Genomic DNA, 15,116 nt, shown 5'->3' on the forward strand with positions numbered 1-15,116 from the left:
CAAGTTGATATCCACAAAGCCTCTCAGAGTAGGAGTGCTGATCTAGGATCTGTCCATATCATCTTATTCATTAATATCTATAAGGTAAAACGGATCATAGTTCAGCACTCCTACTCTGAGACAGTTTGTGGATATGAGCCCAGATTCTAAGGGGCAAAACTAGCAGGCATTAAGTAGGATGCCCCTGGAATGTGCAATAGATTAAATGTCTTGATAGGGCTTCGAGCGGGCGCTGGCCTTTCTGCCTTGACAGCTGAGCGAGTTCAGGAGCACCTGTCGCACAACAAGAGGGGCCTTCAAGAGCGGCTTGGCCCCCTGACTGAGGGCTGAGAGAGGCGACTCTAGTTAGTCTTGGGGTTGTGTGGAGGTGAAATAGGTCACAGCACTTTTGAGTCACCGGAATATAGGAAACGCCACCCTTTGAAAATAGTGGGTGGTTGCAGTTTGGGATTGTGAACGTGAATATGGGCTCTGCCTGTCTTTGCTGAGAAAGAAACGAAACTTGAGAACCGTGCGCTTCATTTTGAGTTTTTGACAGCAATACAAGATATAAGTGACAGTCAAGTTATTTTGCACACATCTCAAGTAGCTTTGAGATTGGTTGAAAGAAGAGGGGCATTTAGTCACCACTTAATGCAAAGTAGCTTTTACAAATTCCTGAACTAGATTTTCTTTGTTTCAGTCGGTGAGAATCGAACGTCGCCTACCACACAGCTGAGTTACAGTGAGGCTTGAGGTTAGCCTGTGAATCATAAACAACTATAAACACACGGCGGTCCAATGCCAACTCTACACAGATTGGCTATAGTCAATAGAAAACATGAAGCAAGTGATTTCAACATCTCAGCGCTCAATGCTCTGCTAATTATGAATGCCACTACTACCACAAGGAGTCATTTTGTTTTTCCCTTTCAAGTAAAAGGCCAACTAACCGTTGATCTGGAAGGCAAATTCCTGGAGTTGGCTGTGGTTACAGTTCTGCTGCAGGTTGCAGATGGTGAGTTCTTTCAGAGGAAGAGTCCCCTGCACAGCACAAAACACAGGTCAAATCATAGTCATTCAATCATTCCCTTGAACCATACAGTTTCATTGTCATGACCATAGAAATAGACTTTAAAAAAAGGATGGGTTTCACTGTTTTTCAAGCATGGATAATACCTCATAACTAAATTGTTGACAAATGTTATAGTTTTATATTCATTGAAAGCAGTCACTCCCCTTTATGGACATTTCATGACTCTAGGATCAAGAAAATGTATTCAAAATAGCTTCTGATTTGTTTGGGATCTTATGACCATCAATGCTCAAATGTGCTCGTTTTTCCGTTTCAGTTCTGGAATTTCTACTTAGGCAAATATCACTATTAATTGGTGTGAAACTAAAGCCAGCCAGGTTGCATGTATGATTGTCTGAGGCCTTACATTTGTTGTCATAATGTCTAATATCCAGTAATGCTCCAGCAGCCTCCCACCCTGTGACTGAGTCTAGTACAAACACGATATAGACAAACACGATATAGACAAACACGATATAGACAAACACGATATAGACAAACACGATATAGACTAACACGATATAGACAAACACGATATAGACAAACACGATATAGACACTGCTTGATGACTGTTCATACTTTACTAGACAGGTTAAGGAGACAGTCATACACACCATGTTTACCAATACAAAAACCGTTCGCAGCAAGGGACACGTAATCAGTGTATCGGTTATATTCACTTAGACAGGGACACGAGATTGAAAACGACATTACATCTGAGTCATTTAGCAGATGTTCTTATAATACCGAGCTATTTTACAATCAGTGCACTGAGACTACTGTGTCATAGGAAACATTTCCTCTCCATTTGTCATTTGTGATCAATTTGTGAATCATTACTCATTAATTTACAACGTGTTGAGTACAATCTATCTCCATAAATAACATAACGGCAGACTTTGAAGAACAGTTGGAAAGCCTCACCTGGTAGGTGAGTCCAGTGGTGTTGTTAGAGACAAAATGAAGGTGTGTCTGGAAGAGGTCTAGGTAGCAGTCATGCACATCCTGAGGAGAGAGTGCAAGAGACTGAGTGTGTCTGCCTGTGTCTGTGTCTGTGTGTGTGTGTGTGTGTGTGTGTGTGTGTGTGTGTGTGTGTGTGTGTGTGTGTGTGTGTGTGTGTGTGTGTGTGCGTGCGTGCGTGCGTGCGTGCGTGCGTGCGTGCGTGCGTGCGTGCGTGTGTGTGTGTGCGAGGAAGTGATATGCCTCTATCTGTCTATTATGGTGGTCATTAGGGGAAACATAGAATATCAGAGAAAGACTAAAGGATTGGCAATATGACGCAGTGTTACCAAATAATGATTTGGAGAGTGATTCATCATGACATGATGAACGTCCCACAAAGCACCCGATTCCCTGTAAAGTGCACTAATTTTGCTGACTGTGAGTAATTTTACATCTGTAGGAAGTGTTGTGCCATTTGCCAAGACGAGCCCTGTATTCTTTTCAGGTTCAAAAACAGTGAAGCAATACTTCCTCCTCGATTTACTCTCTGCGTTGTATTGAGTTACCAAACAATGTGTTCTTTCCCCTATGACACTCCATTACAACACTCCATTCTTTCACTCCTTTTTTGTCTCTCTCTCGCTCCCTCACTCTCTTTGACAGTGTGATTGTATCTGTGACAGATAGCGATTCCCACGGTTGGGCGCCGGTATTTTCCTGTATACCTGTTCTTAGATCAGCCCTGAGGTTGTCTCAGGGAGTTGTTTCCCAATTCCTTCAGTGCCCAGCGTGTTGAAACGCGGCCTGCGGTCCCCTATGCTGACACGGTCTGCGGTCCCCTACCCTCGTTTTATTCATCCCCCTCGGTCACCACGTCAACGTTAGCTAAGCATTAGCTAACCGTTTCACAAACCCGCAGAGCTAGGACTACATCCTGTCCCCTCCACCTGTTTGTTTGGTTTGCCTCTCGTCGCGGGTGACTAACACACTGTTTCACTGTGGGGTTGAGGCTTGTTTAAAGACCTCATTAACCACAATGACTGTGTGGAGGTATATGTTTATTGTGCTTTATTGTTGTTTCATCATTTAGTTAGTCAGTTATCTGAAGTGACTTGAGGTGTTACAGTTCCGTCAGAGGACGTGTGCGTTGTGCTCGCCTCTCTGTGTGTGTGTGCATGTGTGTGTGCTCGCATCTGTGTGTGTGTGCGTGTGTGTGTGTGTGTGTGTGTGTGTGTGTGTGTGTGTGTGTGTGTGCATGTGTGTGTGCTCGCATCTGTGTGTGTGTGCATGTGTGTGTGTGTGTGTGTGTGTGTGTGTGTGTGTGTGTGTGTGTGTGTGTGTGTGTGTGTGTGTGTGTGTGTGTGTGTGTGTGTGTGTGTGTGTGTGTGTGTGTGTGTGTGTGTGTGTGTGTGTGTGTGTGTAGTTTCTCACCTGGCAGTGGAGAAAGCGGAAGCGGACTTTAGAGCTGTGGACCATCCTGCCATAATTTTTGACATTGATGCTGCTTTTCTTCCAGCCACTGGCTGGGTCGTAAGGGAACGGAGGTTCCCACTTAATGTTCTCGATCTTCTGCAGATCCTTATGGGTCATCTCCTGCAAGCAACCAATCACATTAGTGAATATTAGCCCATTGTGCACAACAAACCTGGGGCGGCAGGTAGCCTAGTGGTTAGAGCGTTGGACTAGTTACCGAAAGGTTGCAAGATCGAATCCCCGAGCTGACAAGGTAAAAATCTGTCGTTCTGCCCCTGAACAAGACAGTTAACACAGTGTTCCTAGGCTGTCATTGAAAATAAGAATTTGTTCTTAACTGACTTGCCTAGGTAAAACAAAACTAACTTAAATTGGGGATAAAGAAGTTTGATTGTTAATTTTAAGAAAAAAAGGTTATTCAGTTGTCCCAAGAGTATACATACATGTATTAACACAGTAAGTGTGTTTCTCTGACATGGTTGAAATGAGAGAAAAACATTTGTCATAAAATATTTGTTTGTGTTCATGAAATATGTCTGTCATTTATCATGGTTTAGAGAGAGAGAATGGAAGATGGAGAGTGAGAGAGACGGACGGAGAAAGGGGGGAAGAGGGAGGGAGAGAGTTTTCCAGCGTTCCATACCTTCCTCGGAGTGACAGTGCAGAGAATATTGATGATGCTGTTGGACTTCTCCTGCCCTTCCTGGGGATACCTCTTACGGAACAAGCGGCTGCTGCTCCGGGAGGGAAGGGGGAAAAGAAACTTCTGTTACAACTCACTCTCCCATGTTTCCCACGCAGGTAGCCTAGCTAGCCTGTTTGTTTGCTGTGCTGCCAGCAGGCTTCTCAATGGCGGATGAAAACAATGAGTTCAAGATGAATGTGTTCCTTTCTGAAGAGTTCCCTTTTCAGTTTGAACGGGTGTGGAGTGTAAAGTGAGTGCCTGGTTTCACATTGTAAATCTAGACACATTTGACCAGGAAACCCCTTTGGTCAGTTCTCTTCAATATCACCCATTTAAATGAGCAAAACATTCAGGGCTTATGTCTCAGATAGGCAGTGCATGAATAAAGAAATAAAGGCTTCAATATCCTCCTTTGTCAAGCCTGAACCCCGTCTGTTATCTTTAGTGTCACCGCTTCATAAAGAAACATTTCCGGTGCATTGATAACAGAGTGAGTCAACTTTTACAATCTCCCTCGAGTTTCTCTCTCTATCTCCCTGTGGCCCATCTAAACGGCATTAGCATGAAACAAAGACTTCATCTGAGCTGGTGGTAAATCAAGTTCGGATCAGAATGTGATGACTGACAAATAAGACTGACAAGCATGAATCAATCATCAATAAAGTGATCACTACATTCCAGGTTCTTGTTCTTTGAATTCTGAGCAGAACAATATAATGTGAGCACTGACCGTCTAATGCAATCCAGAAATGTAAACTCTGGTAACTTATTGACTAAGACTGGTATCTGCGAACCTAGTATTTTCTGTGTCACTAGATTGGCAGTCACATTATCTTGCTCTACAGGGAATGACTGAGCTGAACCTGGCCCTTTCACTACACAGAGAGAGAATGTGAGACATTGTCATCCTACAAGAAACCTGGTATAGAGGAGATGGACCCACTGGTTGCCCTCTAGGTTACAGAGAGCTGGTAGTCCCATCCACCAAACTACCAGGTATAAAACAGGGAAGGGACTAAGGGGGTATGCTAATTTGGTATAGAGCAGAACAAACAAAAACGCAATTAATCAAAACAGGAACATTTTACATTTGGCTAGAAATTCAAAAGGAAATTATCTTAACAGAGAAAAATGTCCTCCTGTGTGCTACCTATATCCCCCCACTAGAGTCACCATACTTTAATGACATGTACTAGTCTGCAGCGACCTAAATGCCAGAACCGGACAAGAACCTGACACCCTCAGCACACAGGGGGACAAACACCTGCCTGGAGGTGACAGCATTCCCTCCCCCATATGCCCCCCTAGGCACAACTATGATAACATAACCAACAAAAACTCCTGCAGCTCTGTCTTGTGCTGAGTATGTACACAGTCAATGGTAGGCTTCGAGGGGACTCCTATGGTAGGTACACCTATAGCTCATCTCTTGGCAGTAGTACAGTAGACTACTTTATCACTGACCTCAACCCAGAGTCTCTCAGAGCGTTCACAGTCAGCCCGCTGACACCCCTATTAGACCACAGCAAAATCGCAGTCTACTTGAACAAGGCGATACTCAATCATGAGGCATCAAAGCCAAAGGAACTGAGTAATATTAAGAAATGCTATAGATGGAGGGAATGCAGTTTGGAAAACTTATAAAAAACAATTAGGCAACAACAAATTCTATTCCTTTTAGACAACTTCCTGTACAAAATGTTCCACTGTAATAGTGAAGGTGTAAACTTAGCAGTAGAAAATATTAACAGTATATCTGACCTCTCAGCAATCTCAAATAAGAAACCGAAGAAACTTTAAACCACTTCTCCAAATCTTTTAGGCTCTTTAACAAAGAACAAACAGCAAAAACCTAAACATGATCAAATACAAATCTTAGAATCAACAATTAAAGACTACCAGAACCCACCAGATTCTCCAATTACCTTGAATGAACTACAGGACAAAATAAAAACCCTCCAACCCAAAAAGGCCTGTGGTGTTGATGGAATCCTCAATGAAATGATCAAATATACAGACAACAAATTCCAATTGGCGAAACTAAAACTCTTCAAAATCATCCTTAGCTCTGGCATCTTCCCCAATATTTGGAACCAAGGACTGATCACCCCAATCCACAATTCAACCCCAATAACTACCGTGGGATATGCGTCAACAGCAACCTTGGGAAAATACTCTGCATTATCATTAAAAGCAGACTCATACATTTCCTCAGTGAAAACAATGTACTGAGCAAATGTCAAATTGGCTTTTTACCAAATTATCGTACGACAGACCACGTATTCACCCTGCACACCATAATTGACAAACAAACAAACCAAAACAAAGGAAAAGTATTCTCATGCTTTGTTAATTTCAAAAAAGCCTTCGACTCAATTTGGCAAGAGGGTCTGCTATACAAATTGATGGAAAGTGGTGTTGGGGGAAAAACATACGACATTATAAAATCCATGTACACAAACAACAAATGTGCGGTTAAAATAGACAAAAAAACACACGTTTCTTCCCGCAGGGCCGTGGGGTGAGACAGGGATGCAGCTTAAGCCCCACCCTTTTCAACATATACAGTTGAAGTTGGAAGTTGACACCTTAGCCAAAAACATTTAAACTTACTTTTTCACAATTCCTGACATTTAATCCTAGTAAGAATTCTCTGTCTTAAGTCAGTTAGGATAACCATTTATTTCAGCTTTCATTTCTTTCATCACATTCCCAGTGGGTCAGAAGTTTACTTACACTCAATTAGTATTTGGTAGCATGGCCTTTAAATTGTTTAACTTCAGTCAAATGCTTCGGGTAGCCTTCCACAAGCTTTCCACAATATGTTGGGTGAATTTTGGCCCATTCCTCCTGACAGAGCTGGTGCAACTGAGTCAGGTTTGCAGGCCTCCTTGCTCGCACACCCTTTTTCAGTTCTGCCCACATATTTTCTATAGGATTGAGGTCAGGGCTTTGTGATGGCCACTCAAATGCCTTGACTTTGTTGCCCTTAAGCCATTTTTCCACAACTTTGGAAGTATGCTTGGGGTCATTGTCCATTTGGAAGACCCATTTGAGACCAAGCTTTAACTTGACTGATGTCTTGAGATGTTACTTCAATATATCCACATAATTCTCCGGTCTCATGATGCCATCTATTTTGTGAAGTGCACCATTCCCTCCTGCAGCAAAACACCCCCACAACATGATGCTGCCACCCCCGTGCTTCATGGTTGGGATGGTGTTCTTCGGCTTGCAAGTATCCCCCTTTTTCCTCCAAACATAACAACGGCCATTATGGCCAAATAGTTCAATTTTTGTTTCATCAGACCAGAGGACATTTCTCCAAAAAGTACAATCTTTGTCCCCATGTGCAGTTGCACACCGTAGGCTGGCTTTTTTATGGCGGTTTTGAAGCAGTGGCTTCTTCCTTGCAGAGTGGCCTTTCAGGTTATGTCGATATAGGACTAATTTTACTGTGGATATAGATACGTTTGTACCTGTTTCCACCATCTTCACAAGATCCTTTGCTGTTGTTCTGTGATTGATTTGCACTTTTCGCACCAAAGTAAGCTCATCTCTAGGAGACAGAACGCGTCTCCTTCCTGAGCGGTATGATGGCTGTGTGGTGTCATGGTGTTTATACTTGTGTACTATTGTTTGTACAGATGAACGTGGTAACTTCAGTCGTTTGGAAATTGTTCCCAAGGATGAACCAAACTTGTAGAGGTCTACACATTTTTTTGAGGTCTTGGCTGATTTTTTAAATTTTCCCATGAGGTCAAGCAGTGAAGCACTGAGATTGAAGGTAGGCCTTGAAATACATCCACAGGTACACTGCCAATGGACTCAAATGAAGTAAATTAGCCTATCAGAAGCTTCTAAAATCATGACATCATGTTCTGGAATTTTCCAAGCTGTTTAATTAAAGGCACAGTCAACTTATTGTTAAACTTCTGACCCACTGGAATTGTGATACAGTGAGTTGGAAAATGATTTGTGTCATGCACAAAGTAGATGTCCTAACCGACTTGCCTAAACTATAGTTTGTTAACAAGAAATTTGTGGAGTGATTGAAAAACAAGTTTTAATGACTCCAATCTAAGTGTACGTAAACTTCCGACTTCGACTGTATGTTTCCCATGCCAATAAAGCCCCTTGAATTGAACTGAATTGAGAGAGAGCAGGACACAGAGTATGCGAGAACACGGAATTTATTGTTCCAAGTGAACAATCAATTCACCTGCGTGTGTGAGTGTGCGCTTTCAAGTGTGTGCATGCTTTTAAAGAGGCAACGGTTAGGTGCACTTTGGACAACACTAAACCTCTGTTTTTATTTGAACATAAATCTACTTCGCAGAACCCTAAGGATACTACAGATAGAGGGTGCCTCCAGAATGGTGAACCATTTGGTAAAGTAGCAATTCATAACAGTTGTACCATCATGGCCCTTGCTTTGCTCAGTGGCTATAAGTAAAAGCATTTTACTGAGGGTCATAAAGTTGATTAATTTCATGACTCTGATAGTACATTAAAGTAGCATAAGCTTACAGCAATACTAATCAACTTCGAAACAATCCAAAATAATTATTTCATGACTAGGACATTGTCGTTTTATGTCCCGGCAGTGATTATATTCTATCCTAACCATTATATTCTATCCTAACCATTCTATTCTATCCTAACCATTCTATTCTATCCTAACCATTCTATTCTATGCTAACCATTCTATTATATCCTAACCATTATATTCTATCCTACCCATTCTATTCTATCCTAACCATTCTATTCTATCCTAACCATTCTATTCTATCTTAACCATTCTATTCTATCCTAACCATTATATTATATCCTAACCATTATATTATATCCTAACCATTATATTATATTATATCCTAACCATTCTATTCTATCCTAACCATTCTATTCTATCCTAACCATTCTATTATATATCCTAACCATTCTTTTATATCCTAATCATTCTATTATATCCTAACCATTATATTATATTATATCCTAACCATTTTATTCTATCCTAACCATTATATTATATTATATCCTAACCATTATATTATATTCTATCCTAACCATTCTGTTCTATCCTAACCATTCTATTATATCCTAATCATTCTATTCTATCCTAACCATTCTATTATATCCTAATCATTCTATTATATCCTAACCATTCTATTATATATCCTAACCATTATATCATATCCTAACCATTATATTATATTCTGTCCTAACCATTATATTATATTCTATCCTAACCATTGTCTTTTATTCAATTCTAATTTGGGTCAGATACTGATGGGAAGGGAACCAGATTATCTGACAAGAAACAAAACTACAGTCTAACAGGGAGATGCAAATAAGAGGAAAACAGTAACTGTATCACACAGTTGGAAATATACCACTGCTCATGTGCTCTCGTGTACCCCCTACCCTCCTGTCTCTGATCCCATAAACCTCCCAACCTCTGTTTAAACCGTACACCTCAAACACTGTGAAAAATACCAGGAATTCCCTCCATCTCCAATACCACAACACACGAGCCAGACATGTATGACATTAAGACTCTGCCTGTGTTGTGAGGATTTCCCCTTCCTTACCTGTTCCTGCGTATGAAACTCTTGCTGGAGAACCTGAAGTTGTGTTGGGGAACACATGACATGCTGCTCCCCATGCTGCTCTACTGTTGTCGGGGCTGTCCGCTCCTCTATAGATGTCCTGTATTATGTTCCTCTGTGATGGTGACTGTGTAACCCAAAGCAGACGGTGTGGAGGCAGTGTGCTTACTGAAGTCAGGCGGATACTGAGGGAGAAGAGGGCAGGGCGAGGATTGTATAGGCAGACCAGTGTGGGTATGTGTCAGTGAGAGTGTGTGCGCGCAGGGGGCGGGGCTTTGAGTTGTGTCAGGGAGTGTGTGCGCACGTGTGTGTATTTCACACCCTGCGTGGGATCCCGCTGTTAAAGCCATTCCACAACAAAGAAATGGGGGCAGAGCGAAGTGTGTCATTTCTCTCGTTCCACCAGCTAAATGGGCCTAATTTCAATGTTTAAATACTATCATGAAAAGACAAGTCACTCTGAATTGGTGGTGGTTGACGGTGGTGTCAATCAGAGGGGAGAGGAGTGACCTTCCAGACTGGGACATGTCTGAGCCTGTTGCACAAAGAAGTATTTATTATTTCCCCATATACATTGAGCACAGCGTTATTACTTACGTTTCAGAGTGACGACAAAGGATGTGATATTAAAACGGAGGTCAGTCTCTTGTAGTTGTTCTATATGAATCAACAGCTTACAAAAAAAGGGAATAAACATTTTTCCCACATCGTGCATAAAACATCTTTTTTCAGTAATATCACTTTAAACCCAAAATGAACTGACATTTTTTATATAACATTACATTTTCTGAAAATAAGATATCGTCCATGTATAGCAGACCAGAATGTTATGTCATTGCTGTATTCTTACCTATGTGTCTCTCTTTTTAACACTAGATCAGTCCGGCCTTGAGCCATCCCATTTTCAGTCATCCATCATTTTGACTGCAACATTCTAACAGTCTAATAAGTACATTTAATATTCCGTCGCAAAAATAATCATTTGGTTGTGTTTACGAAGGTCTTGGGTAACATTAGAATAGAAAAGAAGAACAATTAAGAACACAATAGTATATTCATTTGTGTTACTTTAGGCTCTCTCTAAAAACAAAACAAAAACACCACAATTCAAGTGTTAAATCCATCACAAGAGAAATACATTTTCTTTATGGCAGGTTTTAATAAACATTATGGAACTAAGAACATGTATTCAAAATAACAAACTAGCATATTTTTAGTTGTATTCTATTAATAGTCTTTGCATAGAACAGTTGCTATTCTGGTAAGAAGCCATATTTGGAAATATAACTCATCTCTTAAAATGTAAAAGTTATTTGGCAAAGGTTAAGTGTTTTGGAAACCTCAGAATTAGCTTTTTTTCATACCGTATAGACAACGGCATACCTGCATGTGACTGTCGGAGGATTTGAAAAATTATATTTTTGGCGCTCCATTTCCTTGCCTTTGTGTCAATTCCAAGCTGCCCATGCATCTCTTGTTTTAGGCTACAATTTGACAATTGATAATATTGTCACCCATCAGACTATTGTCAATTTAATCTTGTCTTTATGCTAACTCTGTTTTTATGTGTGTGAAATTAGTTTTGATAGAGTTTAGGTGTAGTTGGGCTGCACAGGCTGGTGGTGAATGACTAGTGGTGAATGAGGGGCAGGAATTCTGTGATATTAACATTTTAACAACATTAGTGTGTTAAATATACTTATTTAGGAAAGGTCAAGGACGGAGGTGGGGCATGACTTTAATAATGGCAGAGATAGGCCTATTTCAATTTAAAAATTAATATGCCGTCAAAATGACTACTTCAGTGCTTCTAGTGTTAATCATCGACTGATACTTGTTTGCATATGAAAGAGTTCCATATTTAAATTAAATCTACAGTTTCAGCAGGAAGGCCAGTCGATATACACAAGCTACTGTTTGATGACGGATATTAAGTGTTATAACCAATAATTATATTGTATAGTGTTATGGTAACACTGCTAATATTTCATTTTAAAAAAACTGTCAGATGAATTCCTCTCTTGGTGTTTCATTGTCATCAGGAGCAACAGAGAAAACATTTAACAAAATCAATATACCATGCGGATAGGCCAATATCTCATATTTTAAGACTTATTATAAACTGGATGGTTTGAGCCATCCAGTTTGCTGATTGACTGAAAGCCGTGGCTTATTGCCGTGGCTGAATGCTGATTGACTGAAAGCCGTGGCTTATTTAACCGTATACCATGGGTATGACAAAAACATTTTTTTTTACTGATCCAATTACGTTGGTAACCAGTTTATAATAGCTATAAGGCACTCTGCATTGTGTCGTACTTAACAACAGCCCGTAGCCGTGGTGTATTGGCCATATACCACACCTCCTTTACCTTATTGACTAATTATGACCTAGGCCTAGTTACTTTAGGATTAGGAGCACTGACTAGGTATCCCCTTTTCCCCTTTAAGTAAGATGCCACCAACCTGACAGGTATATAGCATAATCAGAAGTGATGTCTTGACTGTGCAGTGTGTATGTGTGAAAGATGAGTCTAATCATATGGTGTCATGGAAAAAAGTGTTTTCACAATTTCTTAAAAGCATCATTAAAGGTTATTATGAGTAGAGAGGGCACACCTAAAAAACTAAAATGTCCATTCAAAATTAAACCAAAACCAGAGATTTGTCTTAATAGACAGTGCTTGTTTCTGGTCAAAGAATGAGTCACAAACTAATGATCGCCTGTGGCACATCCCTCATCCCACAGCTTTAATTCCAGTTTCTGTCTATGACTGGACTTTGAACGTCCTGGCCACATTATATGAAATAGACACATTTCCAAGCTGCTGAACCATAATGTGCAAACCAATCCACCCAAGGCACTAAACAGTCATCATACTAGTTCAACTCAATGGAAGAAGCTCCAGTCTTTAAGAGAGCAATCTAAAGCTTGTATGAAAAGCCGCATTAACCATAACAAAGTTGTGTGTTGCTCAAGCGGAGTAATTTAATCAAGAGGGAAGGTGGAGTGTATAGCTGTTATTTGATAGAGACAAGCATTATTATAACAGGTGTCAACCTCACCATGAAATGCTTACTTTACAAGCCCTTAACCAACAATGCAGTTCAAGAAATAAAGTTAAGAAAATATTTACTAAATAAACAAATGTTTTAAATAAAAAGTAACACAGTAAAATAACATTAACGAGGCATATATACAGGGGGTACCGGTACCGAGTCAATGTGCAGGGGTACAGGTTAGTCGATGTAATTTGTACATGTAGGTAGGGTAAAGAGACCATGCATAGATACTAAGCAGTGAAAAAAAGTTTGCGGACACATTCTTGTGGAACATCTCCTTCCACAATCATTGGCATTAATATGGAGTTGGTCCTCCCTTAGCTGTCAGAACAGCCTCTACTCTTCTGGGAAGGCTTTCCACTAGATGTTGGAACATTGTTGCAGGGACTTGCTTCCATTCAGCCACAAGAGCATTAGTGAGGTCAGGCACTAATGTCGGGCGATTAGACCTGGCTCGCAGTCTGTGTTCTAATTCATTCCAAAGGTGTTCGATGGGGTTAACTGCGGCCAGTCATGTTCTTCCACACAGATCTCGACAAACCATTTTTTGTATGGACCTTACTTTGTGCACGGGGGCATTGTCATGCTGAAATAGGAAAGGGCCTTCCCCAAACTGTTGCTACAATGTCAGAAGCACAGAATCGTCTAGAATGTCATTGTATTCTGTAGCATTAAGATTTCCTTTCACTGGATTTAAGGGACCTAGCCCGGAACATGAAAACAGACCCAGACCATTATTACTCCTCCACCAAACGTTACAGTTGGCACTATGCATTTGGGCAGGAAGCATTCTTCTGGCATCCGCCAAACCCAGATTCATCCGTCGGACTGCCAGATGGTGAAGCATGATTCTTCACTCCAGAGAACGTGTTTCCACTGCTCCAGAGTCCAATGGCGGTTAGCTTTACGCCACTCCAGCCGACGCTTGGTATTGTACATGGTGATCTTAAGCTTGCTGCTGTTTGGCCATGGAAACCCATTTCATGAAGTGCCCAACTGACGTTGCTTCCAGAGGCAGTTTGGAACTCGGTAGTGAGTGTTGCGATACGCTTCAACACTCAGCGGTCCCGTTCTGTGAGCTTGTCTGGCCTACCACTTTACAATAACAGTTAACTGAGGCAGCTGGGTTCGAAGCAGGGTCGAAATTTGAGGAACTGACCTGTTGGAAAGGTGGCATCCTATGACGGTGCCATTTTGAAAGTCACTGAGCTCTTCAGTAAGGCCATTCCACTGCCAATCTTTGTCTATGGAGATAACATGGCTGTGTGCTCAATTTTATACACCTGTCAGCAACAGGTGTGGCTGAAATAGCCAAATCCTCTAAATTGAAGGGGTGTCCACATACTTTTGTATATATACTTTTGTATATAAAGGGGGGGACACTCTTGACCCAAACTGATACAGACCTATATCTATCCTACCATGCCTTTCTAAGGTCTTCGAAAGCCAAGTCAACAAACAGATTACCGACCATTTCGAATCTCACCATACCTTCTCTGCTATGCAATCTGGTTTCAGAGCTGGTCATGGGTGCACCTCAGCCACGCTCAAGGTCCTAAACGATATCTTAACCGCCATCGATAAGAAACATTACTGTGCAGCCGTATTCATTGATCTGGCCAAGGCTTTCGACTCTGTCAACCACCACATCCTCATCGGCAGACTCGACAGCCTTGGTTTCTCAAATTATTGCCTTGCCTGGTTCACCAACTACTTCTCTGATAGAGTTCAGTGTCTCAAATCGGAGGGTCTGCTGTCCGGACCTCTGGCAGTCTCTATGGGGGTGCCACAGGGTTCAATTCTTGGACCGACTCTCTTCTCTGTATACATCAATGAGGTCGCTCTTGCTGCTGGTGAGTCTCTGATCCACCTCTACACAGACGACACCATTCTGTATACTTCCGGCCCTTCTTTGGACACTGTGTTAACAACCCTCCAGGCAAGCTTCAATGCCATACAACTCTCCTTCCGTGGCCTCCAATTGCTCTTAAATACAAGTAAAACTAAATGCATGCTCTTCAACCGATCGCTACCTGCACCTACCCGCCTGTCCAACATCACTACTCTGGACGGCTCTGACTTAGAATACGTGGACAACTACAAATACTTAGGTGTCTGGTTAGACTGTAAACTCTCCTTCCAGACCCATATCAAACATCTCCAATCCAAAGTTAAATCTAGAATTGGCTTCCTATTTCGCAACAAAGCATCCTTCACTCATGCTGCCAAACATACCCTTGTAAAACTGACCATCATACCAATCCTCGACTTTGGCAATGTCATTTATAAA

At 41.3% G+C, this 15,116-nt stretch overlaps 1 protein-coding gene across 1 annotated transcript in view; it reads right to left on the reverse strand.

Annotated features, from left to right (window-relative positions):
* plekhn1 (pleckstrin homology domain containing, family N member 1) overlaps positions 1 to 9,955 on the reverse strand; it is a 28,075-nt gene extending 18,120 nt beyond the window's left edge. Inside the window, exons 1-5 of the mRNA XM_035740816.2 lie at positions 9,746 to 9,955; positions 4,113 to 4,203; positions 3,428 to 3,589; positions 1,979 to 2,059; positions 933 to 1,023 (exon numbers count right to left, since the gene is read on the reverse strand). Coding sequence (XP_035596709.1) covers positions 933 to 1,023; positions 1,979 to 2,059; positions 3,428 to 3,589; positions 4,113 to 4,203; positions 9,746 to 9,819 — 499 coding nt within the window. The 5' untranslated portion in view covers positions 9,820 to 9,955. The remainder of the gene's footprint in view (positions 1 to 932; positions 1,024 to 1,978; positions 2,060 to 3,427; positions 3,590 to 4,112; positions 4,204 to 9,745) is intronic.
* Positions 9,956 to 15,116: the final 5,161 nt, after the last annotated feature.

This window comes from Oncorhynchus keta, chromosome 28 (assembly GCF_023373465.1).
Source record: "Oncorhynchus keta strain PuntledgeMale-10-30-2019 chromosome 28, Oket_V2, whole genome shotgun sequence".
Taxonomy (NCBI): domain Eukaryota; kingdom Metazoa; phylum Chordata; class Actinopteri; order Salmoniformes; family Salmonidae; genus Oncorhynchus; species Oncorhynchus keta.